The 20,184-nt window shown below is 42.7% G+C and overlaps 1 protein-coding gene across 1 annotated transcript in view; it reads left to right on the top strand.

Moving 5' to 3' along the window:
* Window positions 1–15,853, top strand: part of LAMB4 (laminin subunit beta 4) — a 41,747-nt gene extending 25,894 nt beyond the window's left edge. The window contains 12 exon segments of the mRNA XM_032688377.1: window positions 912–1,132; window positions 2,335–2,431; window positions 2,778–3,153; window positions 3,516–3,676; window positions 6,791–6,996; window positions 7,887–8,090; window positions 9,682–9,826; window positions 11,642–11,846; window positions 12,468–12,606; window positions 12,846–13,022; window positions 14,003–14,156; window positions 15,517–15,853. Of these exon segments, the coding sequence (XP_032544268.1) occupies window positions 912–1,132; window positions 2,335–2,431; window positions 2,778–3,153; window positions 3,516–3,676; window positions 6,791–6,996; window positions 7,887–8,090; window positions 9,682–9,826; window positions 11,642–11,846; window positions 12,468–12,606; window positions 12,846–13,022; window positions 14,003–14,156; window positions 15,517–15,656 (2,225 nt within the window). The 3' untranslated portion in view covers window positions 15,657–15,853.
* Window positions 15,854–20,184: the final 4,331 nt, after the last annotated feature.

The following is a 20,184-nucleotide window of genomic DNA, read 5'->3' as shown; positions in this document are numbered from 1 at the left end:
GCATCTATTAAATTCTATGTTATCCAAGTCTCACTAAATCGCATACTGAATATCACTCCTAGGAAATACTCATTTGTGAAATGAAAGCAGTACTCCCTGTTAGCAAAATAAATGTGCATTCAGCTCATTCAGGAAAGAATCAAAAGTAAAGGAATAAAAGATAATTGTTTATCCATGTTGCTGGCTGATGCCAACTAAGCAATGCTCAGCTAACCAGATGATCCCTTACTGAGCTCCCTGCCTTAGCAGTTGTTTTCATTAAGTGGCTAGAATGAGACTGTTCAGGCAATTTATAAGACTCCATGAGAACACTATCAGTAACTCAGCAGTTTTAACAGAAAGGCACAAGTGTAAGGAAAAGCAAGGCATAAGCTTCTTCTGAATGTTTCTCAAAACTATTTCACAAAAGTGCCTGATTAAGGTTCTAATTTTTATGCACCAGACAATTATAGGCATTTTCAGGAAACTCTTTTTCTGGGAATCTCTGAAATACAGTCCAAGCCCATCCCTTGTTCATTCTTGGACGATGTCTGTTAGAAATGGTTAAGCAAGCACTTTTTGCTCCTCACAAGGAAGGCTTCTTATCTTGCTTGGCTTACTAGGGATTCCCACACTGGATAGTGCCTACTGTAAATCAGATTCCCCTCACCCAGTGTATTTAACATTTCATTCTAATAAGATTCAAAATTCACTGCATCTTCATATTTTGTGCCTCTGTTAAAAGTACTGAACATTCGCAGTAAGTTTTCTCAAAGCAATATATAACATGTTACAGAAAGATAGGAATGAGATTGAAAATGTGTTCAAGGTCACTAGAAGTAAACCTACAGCATGGGCTTTATATACAGCTCTGACTGTCCATCAGCTGTCCATATTACCATCTGCTGCAGTAATTGTCCTTCTTTTTCCAGGGTGCACGTGCAATCAGGCAGGTGTTGTCCCTGCCATGTGCCCAGAGGGGGACGCAGCCTGCCTCTGTGACCCAGCCACAGGAGCTTGCCCTTGCCTGCCCAATGTGGTGGGTGCCACATGTGACCAATGTGTCTCTGGCTACTGGGACCTGGCTAGCGGAAAAGGATGTCAGACCTGTGGCTGTGATCCAAAAAACTCACAAAGCAACCAGTGCAACCAGGCAAGAAAATTACTCTGCTTTCCAGGAACGAGGGTGGTGGTGTTTTGGCATGGCACAGTGAGGTCCCTCTTGTAAACGAGAGCAGTTTTTGGTCATACTCCCTGAAAACAAAAATTCTTTAGAAGTTTGTGGTTGGCACAATCCCACCATAAGTCATTTTATCAAACACCCTGTTCCGATATTGTGGCTTTGCTGGTAAGAACTTTCTCTTTGCTTGTTGTTTCTTTGCCAAGTGGACCTTAGAAACACTTTGTAAAAAGGTATCACATAGGAAAAAACTGCCTCATAAATATACATATATGGAAGAAAGAAATCCAGGCTTGGACTCAAGAGTCTTATGAGTATTTTTTAAGTGTTTATTTTCATAAAGTAGCAGCTGGGGCCATTACATTAATCATGCCTCATCTATCAGACTGGTAGAGCACCTTTTCTCATATTTAATTCCCATGCACTTTTTAGAGCTAGAATGTAGGAAAAACAAAACAGCATTTCAGAATAGAGAGGTGAAATTGTGCTCCCATGGAGTCAACAGCAATTTTGCTATTGACTTCAGAGCACCAGGAGCTTATCCTAAGGTCTTGCTGGTGTATGTGCACATTTTCCTTTCAATATACTCTCTGTTTGTTCCAGTTTATTTAGTGGATTTACTATTTTTTTTTTTTTTAGCAAATTTAGCTCTTGATCTCAAAGACCTGCTACTGCTTTTCTGAGCTATAGCAGTTTTTGGAGCAGTAATTCCCGGCAGTTTAATTTGATAGCTGAATTACAAATAATTTTCTTAGGGCATGTGCATAACATACCCTTGAGGTTTTCATGTAGTTTAAAGTTGAAATGTTAAGATGAGTACTTTGATCTAGCAAAAATAAAAAATTAGTCTGTTTTGCAAAGCAAAAGAATCATCTCAGATAATAGAGGTTGAGTTCTCAAAGAGCATGTGTAGACTGGAAGATACAAAATCTTCAGATTAGTAAAGCTAAAGCCACCTCTCAAAGTGCATTTGTTTTCACAACCCTTAAGACAGGAAGATGGGAAAGGTGGGCCAATGCTATATAAACCATGGTGTTCAAAGACTGTGGGCAAGCAGTGTTTGCTGCAGTGTCATACGGCTATAAGTCCACAAGGAGAAAAAGAAGCACAGTAAATAATGTATATCCAGCCACATGGCTCTGCAGAAGTTATTAAAATCCTAACTGTCTTTACAGTTTACAGGCCAGTGTCCATGTAAGCCAGGCTACAGTGGAAGACGTTGTGATGAATGTGAGGAAAACTACTTTGGCAATCCCCAGACGCATTGCATTTGTAAGTATTATTAACTGGGGACAACTGGATTAGAAACTGCCTCAAAATAAATGCTTACCTTTTATCTTCACAGGCGAGATGGGACATACACCTAGAAAAATAACCTTTCATATGTTTGCATGTATGAGATGGACAAAAGTGTTTATATTATTTACCTCTATTGTTACTTCTATGGTTACGATGGAAGTTAGAGCTGAAGAAGAGCCATTAGCTGTGCAGTCCACTTTGCTCTAACTCAAACACTGGTTTGCTTTTATTATCTTGAAATGCATAATTATACCTTTTGCATGCATTAATCTCACAGAAAAGGAACAACTGGGTGTAACTTGCTGTCCCTTTCTTGCAGTGTGTGAGTGTAACCCCGAGGGAACCCGCCAGCCCCTGTGTGACAAGGCCACCGGCGCGTGTAACTGCCGTGCTGGGGTCACCGGCCGCTTCTGCGACCAGTGCGGCCGGGGCTTTGAGAAAGACTTTCCCTCTTGCCGTCAGTGTCACCTTTGTTTTGATCAGTGGGACACTGAAATTGCTGCCCTTGCTCAGACTGTTCAGGGGTTGATGAGGTTTGCTGCAAAGCTGGAAGATAAAGGAGGACGAATGCCCAGCTGCGACATGCGCTTCAAAGCCTTTGAAGATGCCATTTCTGAAACTGAGCGAATTTTGAGACATCCTGTCCTTTCACTGGAGGCCTTCTCCGGCATCAGGGAGTTTCAGGGCTACCTTCAGTAAGGGCTAAGCTGCTCCTGAAAAAATTCTTTGGCTGAGAAACAGTTTTTCCCAGACTCCACCAGCCATCTCTATGCATTAAGTCCCACTTCTGATCAGCACACAGATGCTGGACTACAAAGTCACTGTTTTCAATAGATCTGTGAAAAAATAATCCTTAATATATTTCTATCCCCCCCAGACAGATACTTAAATGCTGGAATTTTCCAGTTCATCTTAAAAGTTTTCTAAATAAGCCATTAAAGTAAATGTTTCTGCTCATTTAGAAATGTATCTCTTGCCCTCTAAAATATTGTGTAACTCAGTTCTAGTTTAAGAACAATCCAGTCTAACTTCTGCATAACTGCCGTTTTCCTTTCAGACAAAAGGTTGCACAAATGGATCCCCTTCACAGTTTGTCATATGAGTTTCCTGACCTTAACAAGAACTTAGAAGATATTGGAGAAGAAGCTGACTTAGTGTATGAACTTCTACAACAGAAAATACATCTGCATCAAAGTTTTCAGTACTTGAACTTCAAAGGTAAGCCAGCAATGAATTGAAATAGGTGGACATTTTCCACAAAATTTCAGAATGTTTTTCTCATCATTGAACCATACAACTTTTCAAAGATCCCCAGATTTTAGCTTCCTATGGTAGCACAAAAATGGAAACACTAACAACATTTTATAATGACTTTCCAAATTCTCTTTTATCTTAAAATGCTGTGATTTCTAGCATCCCAAATTTCAGATGCATGTGCCAGGGTCCCATCAGTCAAAAGTCTCATGAATCCGAATGTAATGCCATCGGGATATAAAAGTCACCCACTCTTACAGTACAGACTCACAGATCATGCAGTAGAACAGCAAAGGATTTTTCCACCACTTTTGACTTCTCTTGCTCTTAGCAATATTTACAGAATGTAGTCCAGCAATGGTTTGTTTAATTAAAGCAGAGTGTCATAGTGCAACTTCTTAGTGTTCCCATGGGAAAATACATAACTTTATGTGGTACAGAACTAGCTCTCCATCATCAAAAAATGTGAAGGCAGAACTGAGTTCCCTGGCATTTTTGAAAGAATTACACCGTCTGTGCTTGAGCTAAGTATAGTATCCATCAGCTGCTAATAGCTGTAATGACAATGTCCCAGACTGGTTTCTGGAGAAAGACAGAGATGTATCAGTCAGGGATCTCTATCAGATGCTGGATCACCCACAATGGCAGGAGATGGTCAGCAGGATACTCTCCAGAGAGATGGCTGCCACAATATGAACCCCCAGAAGACAGGATGCCCACCACTGAAGACACAAGCTGCAGGCAATGCAATCCCATTTACAGTTCCTCTGTGTTTCATTCAGGCAAGAAAAAGATTGGTCTAGACAAGATTGGAAAAAAAAAAAAAAAAGGAAAAGTCAACAGAATACAAAGCAGAGGGAAAGGAATAGGGTAGAAGAGGGATTAACTAAGATTTAGGGCTCCCGTGCCCTGTTGTACTTGGCAGAGCCCCCGGGGACAGCTCTTCCGCTCAGGTCCCTGTGCGAGCAGTCAGCACAGCTCTCCCAGGCTCCAATTCCCAATCCAACTGATCCTCGTGTAGACTCTGAGAAAGACATAAAGTCAAAGAAACAATAAATCCCAGGGAGGTCAGTGGATGCGCAGCTGAAGCATCCATGGTGCTCTCTGGTCACATTCCAAGCCCACTTCATCTTTGGCCTCTGGAGACAGATAAACAGCCCTATAAAAAGCACATGGGGGTGTGGGGAGGGGAAGACCTTGAATTTAGGCTGAATTTCCTATCAGGGCCACAAATATTCATTGGTCCTGCTACCATGCATCTAATAGCACAAAAATAGCATTCCCCTCAAGATAACCAGTTTCTCTGATACCTGGGAGAGAGACTGGCTCCTTCATTCCACCTTCCTTTTGGGACCAGCAGAACATCTTACATACGGCTCTATCTGCTTTTTCCTCTCTCTTTTTTGCTGGGGTAGAGCAGGGTATAGCCATGTATACCATCTGGGGCACATATGGCACTTGTGCTCTAGGCACATATATGGAATGGGGTCCTACCTACCTCTCTTTGCAGAGGATCAGGACTCAGAGTTTTCCTTCCAGGCATACATTCAGCTAGCTGACCTGGAAATGTCAATATCTAATGATGAATTAAAAACCACTGAAAAAACCAAGACACAAGCGTCCTTAAAAGAATGTTTGCAGTTTATGAGATCTTGTTAAATTACGGCTTTCCAGCCTTGGCCCCTACCTTTGCAGCCACTGTGGTATGGTAATGCAGTGAGAGCAGCTTCCTAGGCTGTAAATCAAGCCTGGGTTAAGACACTGTGTTTAACGTAAAGGAACTTGGAAGCTCGACAGCTCCATCACAAATCAAACGTGGAAAATGCATTTGGGCCACTTAATGGAGAGCTGAATCACTGTAAAATATTCCTCCAATGGAATTATGGCACAGAAAACAGTCTCTGGCTTAGATATGGAGTTAGAGCAGTCTCTTGCCAGGTATTTTGTATTAGGAGCTAACTTTAAACTGTATATTGTTTCCAAGAATTACAAGATAAACAAATAGGCCTGATTCCACAAGATAACTAAACATTGTTCAGCTTCAGTCAAAGCAGGACCAAGGGCTTTAGAGATTGAATCAAAGCACACAGGACTTGATCAGTGTCTTGTCATTGACTTCAACTAGTAATGGAGTGGCTTACCAGCTTTTTCACTGCCGACAAATCACTTCTGGATCTGCACATATTTCTGCCTAGGAATTTGGGGACAAATTTGGATTCTCTGGGGATCTGGGAAGCCTCAACAGCACCAGCAGATGTAAATTATGTGTTTTGCAAAAGGCTTGAGTCCTTTCCTCAGGCTATTAATCTGCGAAAAAATGTAATATTCTCCACCCTTTTGAGTCTACTTAAGGAAAAGCTTTTACTAAGCAAACAAGACTCTTGCTAGAAAGTATTTTTTGCCTGGCCTACGAGCTTATTATGGAGTACTTTTTTTTTTAATCACATCAGTCCTGAAATTGGATTTTCCAGAGCCAAAAAACCCCTCATATATTCCCATTTGTATTCTAAATTTTGGACTCAGTTTAGCAGACCATTTAACTCTTGGGTGCTATGCTGAACAGAAAGGACAAATGCTTTCCTGACTCTCAGTGAGGGAGCTGATCACTTCATAAGTTTAACAATTGGCAGAAACAGTTCTCCTGTGTAAACTTCAAAACAGCATAAATGACAGGAGCTTTTATCAAATCAACAATGGCAGCAATGCATGAGCTACTGATGAATGCAGAGCAGTAGCAGTTTGTGTCATTAATGGGATCTCCATACTTCTGTCTATTCCATTGGCTTCTCACACACCTTGGACTCTGACAAATGACATAGGATCCACCATATATTCATATAGTTTAGCAGGTTTTATGAGCATTGATAAGTATTCCTATTTGGCATTGGATGAGTAAAGGATTAAAAAGCTTGGTTAAGGAAATGACAGTTCTTGTCCCTCACTGCTGTCCCAAATGAAACACCAGTGACAACAAACTGAGTCACCTGTCACTCACCAATAGTCCAGAATTCAAGTAAATACATGAACTAAATGCAACCAAAATGCAGCTAGTACTAAACGCTATTTCTCTTGTTACAGAGGCCATCAGCAACATTAGGAAACACTTTGAAATATCATTGCTGGCAGAACAGAGGACCAGGGGTACAACCCCTTTTCTAAGATACTCAGAGTACACCAGGAGCCACATGCTCGCTATGTTGGACTATGAGGTCTTAAAAGCAAGTAATGTGCTGCAACAGCTCAAAATGATCAAAAGCCCTGACATCCAAAACTTGAACGAAAAGGTAGGCACTGTGGATTTTGAACGGGATCTAAAGAAAAAACCTCTTTTTGATGTTGTAGTAAGTTTTATTTTAGAAAGGGTGCTTACATGCATTTTTAAATATGGAAAATGACACTTCCCTGGCACAGCCATGCAGTCACGTCTGAAACAGCTGCAATTCTCAACTGTAGTTATTCAGCTACCTTCTGGAAGCCATTGTTCCCAGGGCAGACCCCGCACAAGGAACTGTTTAAGCGCACTCTAGTCTCAAGAGGACATCAATGTTATTTCAGAAAGATTAACCCAAACCTCCTCTGTGAATAACTTAAGCTAAGCAGAGCAACTTTGCTCTGAAGTGGATGGGGAGTGCTCACATATCCTTTGCATCACCTATGGGAAAGGAGGGGATTTCTCTTCTTCCGCAGGGCAGCAACACATACCTGATAGTACCTTGAGCCAGTCCTGATAGATCTGGAAGAGATCATCCATCTAAGCCTTTAATCTTAACATCTGTGTCAAACTACATGGAGAGCTAAACATGGTAGCATGTTGTGTGAGAGGTGATCTGGATCCTTTAGAAGAAGCCATTGACCCCTGGGCTGGATATGGCCAGAGGATGGTTTCACCCATTTTGCCAAAGAAGGGTGAAGCAAGGGTCAGTGCAACATGTGGAGCCTAACAAATGAGTCCTGCAAGGATGCTCAGCACCTTGGGCTGCCATTGCATCCTTCAAATCAGGGGAAAGGGACCTGTGACTGACAGTGACACCCATCTTTAGAGAGACCAGACCACTGTGTCTTAGGGAAAATCCCATCCTATGTTAATGTTCATATGATGTCAAACATCTTCCTTCCCTCAGGAATTTATCTCAGGCCCCCAGAGGAGTACTGACAAGCATCTTTCTCGTTGCAGATCTGTGGTGTGCCAGGAGACCAGCCCTGTGTCACAGCAGCCTGCCGGGGAGCTTTGTGCCAGGACAGTCTTGGGCTCAGGCAGTGTGGTGGCCTAAACTGCAGTGGAGCTCTTCCTCTTTCCACTGAGGCATTCAGGAAAGCTGAGGAGACTGCTATATTGCTAAATAACTCGACTACTCAGCTGCAAGAACCTGAGAATCAGGTGCTGTATATCAAACCTACATTTGTTCAGTGAAATGGATGGATGATATTTGGGATGTCACAAACCTACAAAAACTCACCTGCTCTTTGGACAAAGAGCAGTGACATAATGATGGACCCTGTCCCTATATCACAGACCTATCATGGTTCAGTACTGGGATTATTAGGTGCCAGCCCCCCAAAGAGACTGTGGCTCTAGCTATGTCTTCTTCTTCCTCACAGCTGCCAAGATCTCACAGGTCATGGTGCCCTGTATCTATGGAAATTGGTGGCTTCAGGCTAGTATTATCTATATTTTTATTGGGAAAGGTTCAAATGGAACCATTTGTCAGTAGCCTGACATGCTTACTGCAATGGGATTACTGCTGTGCATAGCATTAAACTCTATTTATACAACTTCATATTACTCTTATGTTTGCCATTAAATAACTTTTGTAAATAATTTCAAGATGAAGCTTTTCTGTCCCCAGTGCTGCTTAGGAAGGCATCAATTAGTCAACTGTATTGCACAGTAGCAGTGAAAAATAATTCAAGCAAAGTGTGGCTAATGCAACATGTGCCAAGGAAATAAAAAAGACAAATCCCTAAACACCAGTAAAGAGTTCATTCTTACTAACAGTCAGACATGATGCCTGTTACAGTTATAGGCCAAACACATTTTCCAACAGAAATGACATTCTGCTGTGGCTTTGTCCTGTCCCTGCAGGGTGCCTGGGCATCCATTTCCTCTTTTTAAAATGCACACGACAGGGCATCACAGCCAGTGGGTTCAGAAATGAGCAGTCAGAACACAGGTCTGGGGCCCCAGGACACGGAAGGGCAGCAGCAAAAGGCATCTGCTGACGTGGGGAGTGCCAGACTGCTGGGACGTTGCCTCTGGTGCTCGCAAGCCTCAGGCAGCTCCATGAAAATATGAGTGAACTATTTTGAGAATATTCAAAAGTAAAAACATCACCATTTTTCTTGTTGCACAGAGAAAGACTGAATCTCTTTCCTCTGCAGACCACAGAGAGGCAGTACCCGTGCCTTTCCTTAAGGCAAAGCCCCTAGCAAAGGAAATATTGTTGGAATTTGATGATTAATCTAAAGCTGTCCCTTAAATTATCAAGAATACTAATTTAATGGCAAAATGTAACTTTTAAAGACTTGAACTTGACTGTACCTTCCTTGTTTGTATCCTCTTAAGTGTTTTTTTTCAACAGCAAGTCCAATATGAAATGACAAATGATGTTAAGTTTTCTACAATCAGATCTGAATCCAATCACATCTCCTCAGATCTGAATCTGATCACTGACATGCTGCAGTACTGTAACAACTCAGCACTTTCTTTTGGAAACAGAAGGGTGCTGTGGTTTAGCAGTGGCTGCAGAGAGAAAAAATGCTTGATTTAGGCTTCTTTTGAGGCCAGATGAAGGGCAAGATGTGGCGGCTTCTGGAGTTCCCCATTGGGGGCTCCTACTGCTTTTCAAAGCCACATCAAGTGATTACAGCTGAGGCTTGGATCAAAATTACTTTTGTGTCAGAACTCAACTTGCCAAGCAATGACAGATAACTCCAGAAAATGGCACTGCTATTTTTAATAATATTTCCAGATTGAAAGCATTAGAAAAATGGCAGAAGACAGCAAACTGAAAGGCTCACAATTAACTGGGCAACTGGAGACAGCCAGGAATCAAATTGAGGTTGATGGAGAGATCACTAAGGATTTCATCCAAAAAGTGAAATACTTCTTATTAGGTAAATATACAATGTTCTTTTTGACTCATTATATATATATATATTGCAATATAGTATAGCATAATAGATAGCCAGAAAATTATGTAGCTGTATACACATGAAATTTCTTGTCCACCTCCTGATCTGTGTGACCTTTTTCAATCCCGTTTTTCTAGTGCTTCCTTCTCCCAGGTGACAGTACTTTGTATTCATTTTACAATAGATCTCTTACATTCTGATTATCTTTTATTACATTGCTCAATTTGAATTCCCTCTGTTCCTGGTTTATCTGAGTAAAGGACTACTAAGATAATTTCATACAATTTATAATGGCCAGGCATGTCCAACGAATCCTCAAATTGTTATTCCACCCCCTTCCTCCAGGCCCATAAATAGAGGCTCTCCATAGGGAGCGTGGGAATTAGGACACATACTGCTCCGTCGTCTCCGTAAAGCTGTAACTCGAGGAATCAAAGGATTCTGGTAGAACTTCACAGCTCTCATAACAAAAATAACAAAATAACCATATATACCCTAAAAATATTCCACCCACACAATTGCCGAAAAATGCTGTAAGAAATGGACCCTAATTTTTTTTACCAGATGCACATCAAAGAGGTTCAAATGTGGCAGGATTTTTTTAATCTCTTGAATCTCTGACCTCATAAATGTCTATGGATTGCATGTTGGCAGCCCTTTGGCATTCATACTTCTACATCCAAATGTGTGTGAGGGTAGATGACAGAGAACTCCTTTTGTTCAGGAACATTTCAATTATTTTATTGAATTGGAAGATTTAAGTCCATTTAATTCCTTATTATTGTCGGAGTCTTATATGATAGCAACTGAAAATTCCACCTTTAGCTCTTTTATGTTTCTTAGTAGACATACAACATGTACTAACAATTACAAAAACATTTTTTCAAATCTTTGTTTTGTTAATTGAAGTTTAAGAACAGTAACAGCTGAGATGCATAAAGTTACATTAAATCTGCTGTACTCTACATTGATGTGAATGGTGATTTTGCAAGAATATATTTCTACAGAAAATACCTCTCAGGAATGAACTACTCTTTGCACACTAAATATCTTCTATTTAATTGTTGCAGAGTTGCTCTGGAGCATTAGCACAAACATTAACTATGTTTCAACTGTTTATCACACAAGGTCTTGTCTATAAATGGCAGTGAGCAGAAAACAGAATTGATGAGGAGAATTCAGGAGGCGTTGCCTGCTCTGTTTGTGCCTGTGCCTCTTAGCAAAGAGCTAGGACAAGCTCATTCATTTGCAATGGGAATTGTCAAAATATAGGGGTTTTTTATTGTAAATTCCCATGCTATCCAAGTCTGACCCAGGTTCCCTCTGCAGCTTAGCCTTTCTCATTAACCAGGGAAGGAGCCACTTTCTCAATATTGTGGCAACTCCAGGGAAGGGATTACACCCACTGGCCAGCTTGGAAAGCTCCATTCACACCCCAGTCTTGCCAGTACCTCTTTGATCTGTGGGCCAAGGGAGAAATGGGCTGTGACACATCTAGCTGTGCTGGGTACTGATTTAAAACCTTCCATGGGCTCGGTTCTACAACAGAATTTCAATAACTCAGTTCAAAGTGGGTTCAAATCCTCATTTTAGCCAGTTCTGACAACACTAACAGCAGTACCTGGAAGCATAATATTAAATTACAAAATATTGGAGATAATTCTCTTACCCCCCTGCTGTGCCTGTCAGCTTTATTCTCTCACATAACTCAAAGGGTAGGCAGCCATAATGACCATTTACATTTCACTGGGAAAAAAGAGACACTTCAGGATGCTCTCACCTCCATTTCTGTTGCAGATGAGAGTGCGCCTCCAGAAGACATTGAGAAGGTGGCAAATTACGTTCTGCAAATAAACCTTTCCCTGACTCCACAAGAGCTCACAAGAATGCTTGGCAAAATCAAGAGCATTATGAACCACTGTGAAGAGTATCACCTGAACAATAAGGGAAATGCAAAAACGGAGGATGCTCAGACACTGCTGGTAGAGGCACAAGAAGCCGAGTAAGAAGGGTATTCTCATATTGAAGTGCCAGCTCCAGCTGGGCTGGCACTGAGCACGGTAGGACTGTTCTACACCCCTGGCAGTATCCTAGTGATTGGAGGGAAAGTTCAGATGACAGGAGATTTCACCTTGCCATTTCCACGGGGCCTCTCCGGCAGGAAGGAGCCATCACTGCTCGGCTGCAGGAGCCGACGTGCTGCAAGGAAGCAGCTCCTGCCAGCTCTTGGCTCCTGTGCCTGCTGAGTCAGAGAGGCCAAAGCAGCTACTTACTTCCACCTTGGACCTGGTGGAGCATTACATCTGGTTCACTGAGTGGTTTAAATAAGGGTGAGAAAGAACAAACAGGAGAAAAAACATGTTCACCCATGAGTCTTCCCTACTCGCAGTGCACCACCATGCAGCCCACAGCATCCAGCCCCACCTTGAATACAGCAGCTCAGGAGCTCCCACACAAAGTCCCTTACAGAGGTTTTGCTTTACGAACCTCCAAACCCCAATTTTATGTTTGCTTTTGAATTTGAGGAAACATTTTTGCATGTCAGCATGGGTGCATTTGAAACATGTTCTTGCTTTGTTCTCCATGCCATGATACTACACAAGATTCTATTTTTCCATTTTAGCAAAGCAGCTAAAGGTGTTCTGCCTGTGGATGAAATTAATAATAAACTGAAAAATCTTGTGAAGTCTCAAGGACACTCCAAAAACACCATCATAAAGTTAAATGAAGAGATACAAGGCATCAGAACGCAAATCTCACAGGTATCTTGCTGTAAATATTTTATTTGCTACATATATTTTAGAAGAGAAACTTCATCCTGAAGTTTCCTTAATGTAAACTTAAATAAATAAAACCAGATTGTGGCACAGATATGACACCAATTCCATACTGGTTAAGGGTCTCTTCTTCTTAATCCATTGACTATCTCCTTCATTACCACGCTCTGCAAGCTGGATGGACGTTGCATAAGAAACCAGAGATTTCAATTGCTCTGTTTTAGGCTGAGATCCGAGTGAACAACACAAACAATGAACTAAATGACTTGTCAGCCAAACAGACTGAGATGGAAGACGAAATTGCCACCTGGCAGGCAAAAACGCTGAGGAATAAGAATCAAGCTACAAAGGCAAGAGCAGAGGCAGAAGCAGCACACAAGCGAGCCCAGAATATTGATAATGTAAGCCTTTCTGGCACGTGTTAAGGGAAAAAAAATTCCCTTCATCTTTCATAGTATTTTTGCTTCAGAAGTGTTACCCTGCTGCCCTCAAAACTATTAACATTTTCCTTATGCCATGCAGTGTAAAATGTCACAGGTTAAGAATAATTTATGTTTTATTTTAAGGCTTCTGTCATACACTTGTGGTTGCTTGAATGAAAGAAAACATATACATTTCTCTGGCTACTCCATGACATTTTTTGTTGCACTGTGTATAAGACTCATAGTCACCATGGGCACCAATACACACAACAGAACAAATCATAAAACCAGATATTAAAATACATGAGTGATGGAAGCAGCCTGGCCATTCATCCCTCACTGTTCTCCTTCAGAGAAAATTGCTGTGGGAGTTACTTGGAATTTTTGGTTGGCCTGGTGTTTTTCAGTAGCTCAGTTTTTTGAGAATGCAGCCAGAAATTTTCTAAAATTGCAAGAAGAACCAAGCACCCACAGCACAAGCTTGGAGCATGACTGCTTCCAAGTTATAAGAAACCAAGGTGAAATCTAAACTGCAGCCTCAACAGCAACCAAGATCAGCAGGGAATGGATTAGCCAGCCAAAGATGTAAAAATCCTGATGTTGCTACAGATAATTAAATTTGAATTAAGCCTTATGTCAAAATGAAATGTACAGAAAAGCCCTATCAACAGAAGTAAAAACAGCATAAGCTTTAAATATCTTAATACTTTCTTTATATTCTTACCTCTCCCTTTCCTTGAGATTACTCCACAGGTAGTTTGTTTTAATTGATTTTTATCAGGTTTTGCAAAGCATTTTTTGATGTATATGCATTAAGGATTTATTGTTTTAATATTTAAGAGAATGAGAAATCTAAAGTTTGATTCAAAGAGGATGTTAAAAAAAGTATAAAAATCTCCTTCTGTACAACAGATTAATTTTGAAATGCTCTTAAACTAAGCAATGGTGTTTTGTTACAGGAATTTGCTGACATTAAAAGAAAGTACACCATTCTTCAAGAAAAGCTAAAAGCCCAAGGACCTCCAAAAGTAACACTGGAAAAAGTGAAGCAGCTGAAAGAAGAAGCAGAAAAACTGGCTGAAGAGACTGAAAAAAAGATTAAAAGAATAACAGGTGGTGTTCTCACTTCTATAGCAAGTCGTAAACATTGTGACAGTTATGAATTCAAGACTGAAGTCCTTGCCCACAGACACTAACAGGCTAGATTCACCTGAAATTGGGTTTAAAACAACTTAACTGGTGAAAATACCTCCCTGAAGCTACTCAGTTTAAAAGTAGTTGAGTTGATTTGGCTTTTTCTGACGTAAATTGGTTGTTATAAGCAGACTTCAAGAACTGTCCACACAGGCACTTGCAGAGATTTTATTTAGTCAGTTTAAAAACAGGACAAGTGCAAAATCTGCATAAAACTTGGCTGTAGACTTAGTTGGAGGCCCTGATTTATGCACTTGCTTTGGGCATTTGGACCTGTGCTCTGTCTTTCCTTATATTACCCAAGTGATGGCTTGTGTTACAGAGCTGCGGGGTAGCTGTTTTTCATCAGTCCATACTTGTTCCCCTTCAGACATTATCTCCGAGCAATGGCAGAACAATCCAGGCACAATTACTGGCTTGTGGAGACTGAAGCTGACGTGCCCTGAACCTGTGGGGCCATTACTGGGAAGCAGAGGGGTCACGGGCAGTGGAGACTGTGGCTGCTCTGGCTGTACCGGCACCAGCCCTCACACACCACCACACATCTCACCTTGGGTGGGTTTAGAGAGTCACCAAAAATGAAGAGCCCATCTCATGTCACTGCACACAGGAAACCTAATTCTGCCTGTAGCAAAGGTCTGGGCATTCCCGCTGGGAATCCTTAGGTCTAGGATCCTGCCAGGCTCAACATCTGAAAATACCATGTAACATCAGCAAAACTGAAGCTGAAACTCCATCCCAGCAGCAAATTCTCCAGGAGAGGATCCAAATGAATATTTTGAACATATACCTTGAGGAGAAGCATTAAGTGCTCCTCTCAGTCACTTCAAATGTCCCTATGACAAGGGTGCTGGAAGCAGGTAGAGAATACTCATTACCAGTGTGCTTACACTCGTGTAGCTTCATGGGGATCAGCAGAAAACATTCCCTTAAGGGAGACCTAAGCCCATTATGCCTGAATTGTCTAGGCTTGACACAAATTAGTGGACACTCTGTTCCTTTGAGTGTTTCCACTTAAACCAAGTCCTTTAAGAGCTCTGTGTCCTGCCCCATCCTAGCTGATGGACAAAAGCACATGCTGAGAAATTGATTTCTTTAAGGCTGTCATGCTTCTCTTACTATCCAGAAGCCAGACTTTCCCCTCCAGTTGCATATATAACATTCCCCATTTGAAATGGGCTTATTGTCTCTAAAACTTCTGGGAAAAGAAATGCTGTTAATCCGTGGATTTTACTTACACAAGAAATGTGAGCACCATTGCCTGTCTCTGCTCTTCCAGATTTGGAGAAGAAGCTTCAGGAACTGAATCAAACCAAACAAGACAAGGCAGAGCAACTGAGACAACTAGAGGAAAAAGTGATAGCCATTAAAAATGAAATCATGGAGCAGGAAAGCAAGTATGCAACATGCAAAAGTTAGGGTCTGAACAGACCATCAGGTAAAATGCAGCTGAAGTCTCTATGATTACCACCTCCTGAGTTTCCTGGTACAAGGGACTGTCCTCTGGAATTACATCTGAAGGAGCATATAGAATTTTGTCACACTGAATAATGTAATTTTCTCTTCCCTCCCCCCCCACTTGAGTTTATATGGAAGTAGGAAATACATTTTAATAAACCAGCTGATTTAGTAATCAGGCTGTAGTCTTTAAGGGAGCTCTGTAATACACTCCTGTGCACAGCATAGGGCTTCTTGATTTAGAGTTTGGAAATCCAAAAGGAGGATTGCTCGGCACATGGTGTGATTGCTATGAGGCACATGGTGTGATTCTTGGGGTGTCCTGTGCAGGGCCAGGAGCTGGACTCGATGATCCTGATGGGTCTCTTCTAACTCAGCATATTCTGTTATCTATGAAAATGCAGTGGGCAGTACCTCCATGCAGCACAAGCCCATTAGCAGTGGGCAACAGAGAGCCAATTTCCCAGTGCCCACTGGATGGCAGTGCACAGATGCTTAACACTGAAAGCAACTGGAAGAACCTTCCTTTGTCAATGGACCTCCTGCAATGCCTATTTTTCTTATGCTTATAAGGGGTTTCCCACATTTTTCATTAATGCAACCAACAACTGGAGAATAACTCCAGCTTTTTGGTTCAAGCAGTGACTCTAAAGGGCCAGAAATGTTGAAAAACAGTTTCTCCAGCTCTTCTCCCACATGCAGCACTTCACAAAAGTCAGGGTTTACTCAGCAGTTTTTTTGTAGCAATAAGGAAGGTAGGAATTGGCCTAAATTTTAGTTTGTAATTCCTTTTATTATTTAAATACAGAAGGAAACTGGGGCTAAGCAGATGCTATAGAAGTGATAGAGTTTTAAAAAGACTGAAGTGAGCTATGCCTCTGTTTCAAAATCCTACCCTTGGTATACATATTCCTGCAGGACACAGAACAGACTAATGATGGCTTTTCCTCAGTTAAAAACAGTCGTGTCATTCCTGGCTGGATTGTCCCACAGCGAGCATTCATCATGGACTTCATGCAGCCCAGTGCTGCTTCAGAGCTCGGATGCAGCCCAAACCACTTCTATAAAACAAGGAATGCTCTGCAGGAATACAGGGCTCTTAGCATTTACCCATCCTCATGCCAGCAGCACCCGTAAAACAATCCTTATCGATCCCACGGAGATAAACACCGCATAGTTATCACCCTGTGTTTACAAGAGCTAAAGTAGCATTGGTATGCGGTGGGGGGCTTGGGTGGGAATTGCTGGCAGGGATGAGATTTCGGAGATAACTCCTCTAACTCAAACCAGCTGTGCTCCAGGGCAGTGTGCAACATGCATTCCACACATAATAGCTTCTGTTGTGAAAATGATGGAATGAAATTATAATTTTGATATAATCTAACAAAGCCACCTGAATGCAAGAATGCATATAATTTGTAGGTTAGCATTTTCTGAATTTTAGCACTTTGAAAAATCATCTGTGAGGTGTGAGGCTTCTTTGTAAGTTACTAGGCTGTAGTCAGATGCCTGTATTTAGGCTGACTTTGCCATAATGCAATAGAACATCTCTGTTTTACTCGGAGCACACACCAAGCTGTTCACACGCGGATCTCCAGGTAACAAAGGATTTTCTGCAGGTTTCAATGCATCCCTGCTGTACTGCACCCAGAAGAGGCAAACTGAAGTGCTTAGACAGAAATTCCCAATTGCATATAAACCAAAATTATTTCATTCATGGCTTTAAAAATCTGAATTCACAAGCAGAAAATTGAAAGAGAACTTCCTCCTAAAATCCACTGTTGGCTGTGAGAGTTGCCATATGGCTTTCCACAAGCTGTACAGATGAGAAATCTGTAAACACAAGGCAGTTAAATGTATCCATGGGGGGAAACAGAAATCGCTGGAAGAAAAACGGAAACAGGAAGAAAGCCAGCGTGGAGTCTAACCTCCCCAGCCTTCCTCCAAGCATGCTCAGACACACAAAGGAAGCAAACCTGATGTGACCAGCGGCTATAGAACTTTAAATCCATCCTGTGACTGCTTCTGAGGTTTACAACTGTGCAGCATTCCCCATTGGAAGTGGCACAAAAACTTTTAAAGTGTTTTTTCAAAGTTAATTTGTGGGGAAAATGGGAAAATGCTATATCTAGATCAAAAATACCTATTTTCAGTTCCCCCTGGACCTGTTCCTTGTGGGCAGAAGTGGCTTCAGAAAACTGTTTCTTGAAAAAAAATTAAAATCAGTATCTTGCAGTAAAGCATTTTGACTTCAGTAGCACTAATCAAAATGCAAACAACACTCAACCAAACCCACATATAATCAAAGATATATTTAATCAAAATTATATCATCAGCTCTGTCTGCCAGGCATTCAACCACTGCAGTGTTGTAAGAAAACAAGTGATCAAGTGGATCCCACTGAGGTAAAATTCTGAAATTTTATTCTTTGAGAAGACTTCGAACACATCACAAGCACAGACACTGCAGTGCTGTAAAGCTGCTTCACCAACCACAAAAACAGAGCACAACACAAAACTGAATTTTTGTCATTTGAAGAAACAAATTAAAATACTCCCACTCGCTATTTGTTGTGAGCACTGCAGAGAGGGATGGACACAAACAAGTTCTCTGCTCCTAATCACGCACACACTGAACGCTGGTAGTTCCAGCTACCTCTGAAAGGTGACCACAATTATGAGGGATGGTGGCCATCCAGTCTGGGGCTGCAACTCCAACTCAATCCCTGATGCCACACGGCAGAGTCACTCCCAGGCTGGAACAAAGAGTATTTGCATGCTGTCTCTGGCAAGGCATGAAGGAGCCTAGGCACAGCAGTTATCAGGGAGCTTGGAGGGCAATTTTACCCAATTTTAGGTATAGGAGAGGATAGGACTTCTACAAGGCTGTGAAACAGACAAAAAAAAAAAAAAAGGAGAAAACTTCAATAAAAGTTGAAAAAATATGGGACAAAAAAAGTCCAGTGGCAATGAAACACTCTGTCCTTGCACAGTTGCACATGGAGTGATGCTGCTGCTCATCTGCCATGGACCAGAAGAGGTTCTAACCACAGCAAATTAAAACATTTTCTGTTAGTGGGACAAAAATATTTGTTTTACTGAAGCTGAAAAATATGACAGGATTATGAAACTGAATTAGTTTTGTCAATTTAGAAGAGCACATTGCATAGGAAGTTTAAAATATTACAATTCCTGTCAGCTTAGAGTGATTTCACTTCATGGATATCTTTAATGAAACAGGCCCACAAGTTCTTTAATCAGGAGTCTTGGGTTATGTTTCAGACCTGGTGTTTAACCTCTAGGGCAAGTCATTTGGTATCTTTCTGTTTCTGCTTATCCATCTGTAAAACGAGAATGAGCATATTTACCTACCTCGGCAGGGTTTGCTGGACAGACAGACCGTGGTGTGTTTTCACTCTGGCACTGCAAATAGTGAGGGCAAAGTGTTCTTGGGGGACACTGGTACATGGTAAAGATTTACACAGGTTCACGTGTTACATATGTGAAAGCAAACCTCGGGTAAATAAACCCGGGGATCTCTCCCAGCCACACATCCATCCTTCATACTCGCTCCTTGGCATTTATTTACTAGTAAACCTTCCCCTTGTGTCTGCCAGCAGAGCCCAGGGAACCGACACGGGACGCTGGGAGCGCAGGGCAGCTCCAGCGCGGCCATTTACGCCTTGCAGCTGCCCCAGCGACCCTGGGAAGGCAGCACCACGTGAAACGAGTGACAGCCTGGCAGCGGCTGATCTGACGGGCCTCGCTGCCTGTGCCAGGGCCAGACCAGGCCATGTATGGCAGCACGGCCGCCACCCCCAGGAATGGCATAGGAAGGGCATTCCTTAGCCACGTGCGCTGGCACCGCAGCACTGGGCAATGTGGGGCCACCGAGCATCACACGTGACAGCTGCCAACACCCTGGTTCTTACCGCACAGTCATCCATCCATCCATCCATCCATCCATCCATCCATCCATCCATCCATCCATCCATCCATCCATCCCTCCATCCTTCCCTTCCCTCCCTCTCTGGCCCAGCCCCATCAGCACTAACCCCATTCCTTCATTGTTTCTCCACCGACAGGAACAAGGAGAGGGCTCCCCCGATCGGTGATTCCTCCCACTCACCCCCTCCCCCCCAGTTATCGCACACTGCCCAGAGCCTGCTCCCGACGCTGGAGAACAGCGGGGAGGGCACAACCTGTGGGCCAGGGGCTGGAGCCCGGCGTTCCCCCCTCGGGGCTCCCTGTCTGCAGCAGGGCGGCAGTTCCCCTCCCCGGGCCGCTGTCTCCCTGCTTCCCACCCCGACCGGGTTGCTCTTCCTCGACGGCAGCGGCCCCTGCGCTTCTGCACCGAACGAGCGCGGCGGCGGGGCCAAGCAGCCCCGGGGCGGGGGGCCGGGCGGGAGGGGCTCGTCCGGGCCCGGCCCCGCGGGGGCGGTGGGGCGGAGGAGGAGGAGGACCGGGGGGCGCCCGACGGCGCGGGGCCG

The sequence above is a fragment of the Chiroxiphia lanceolata genome, chromosome 5, assembly GCF_009829145.1.
Source record: "Chiroxiphia lanceolata isolate bChiLan1 chromosome 5, bChiLan1.pri, whole genome shotgun sequence".
NCBI lineage: Eukaryota > Metazoa > Chordata > Aves > Passeriformes > Pipridae > Chiroxiphia > Chiroxiphia lanceolata.
This window is presented reverse-complemented; position numbering and strand designations above follow the sequence as displayed.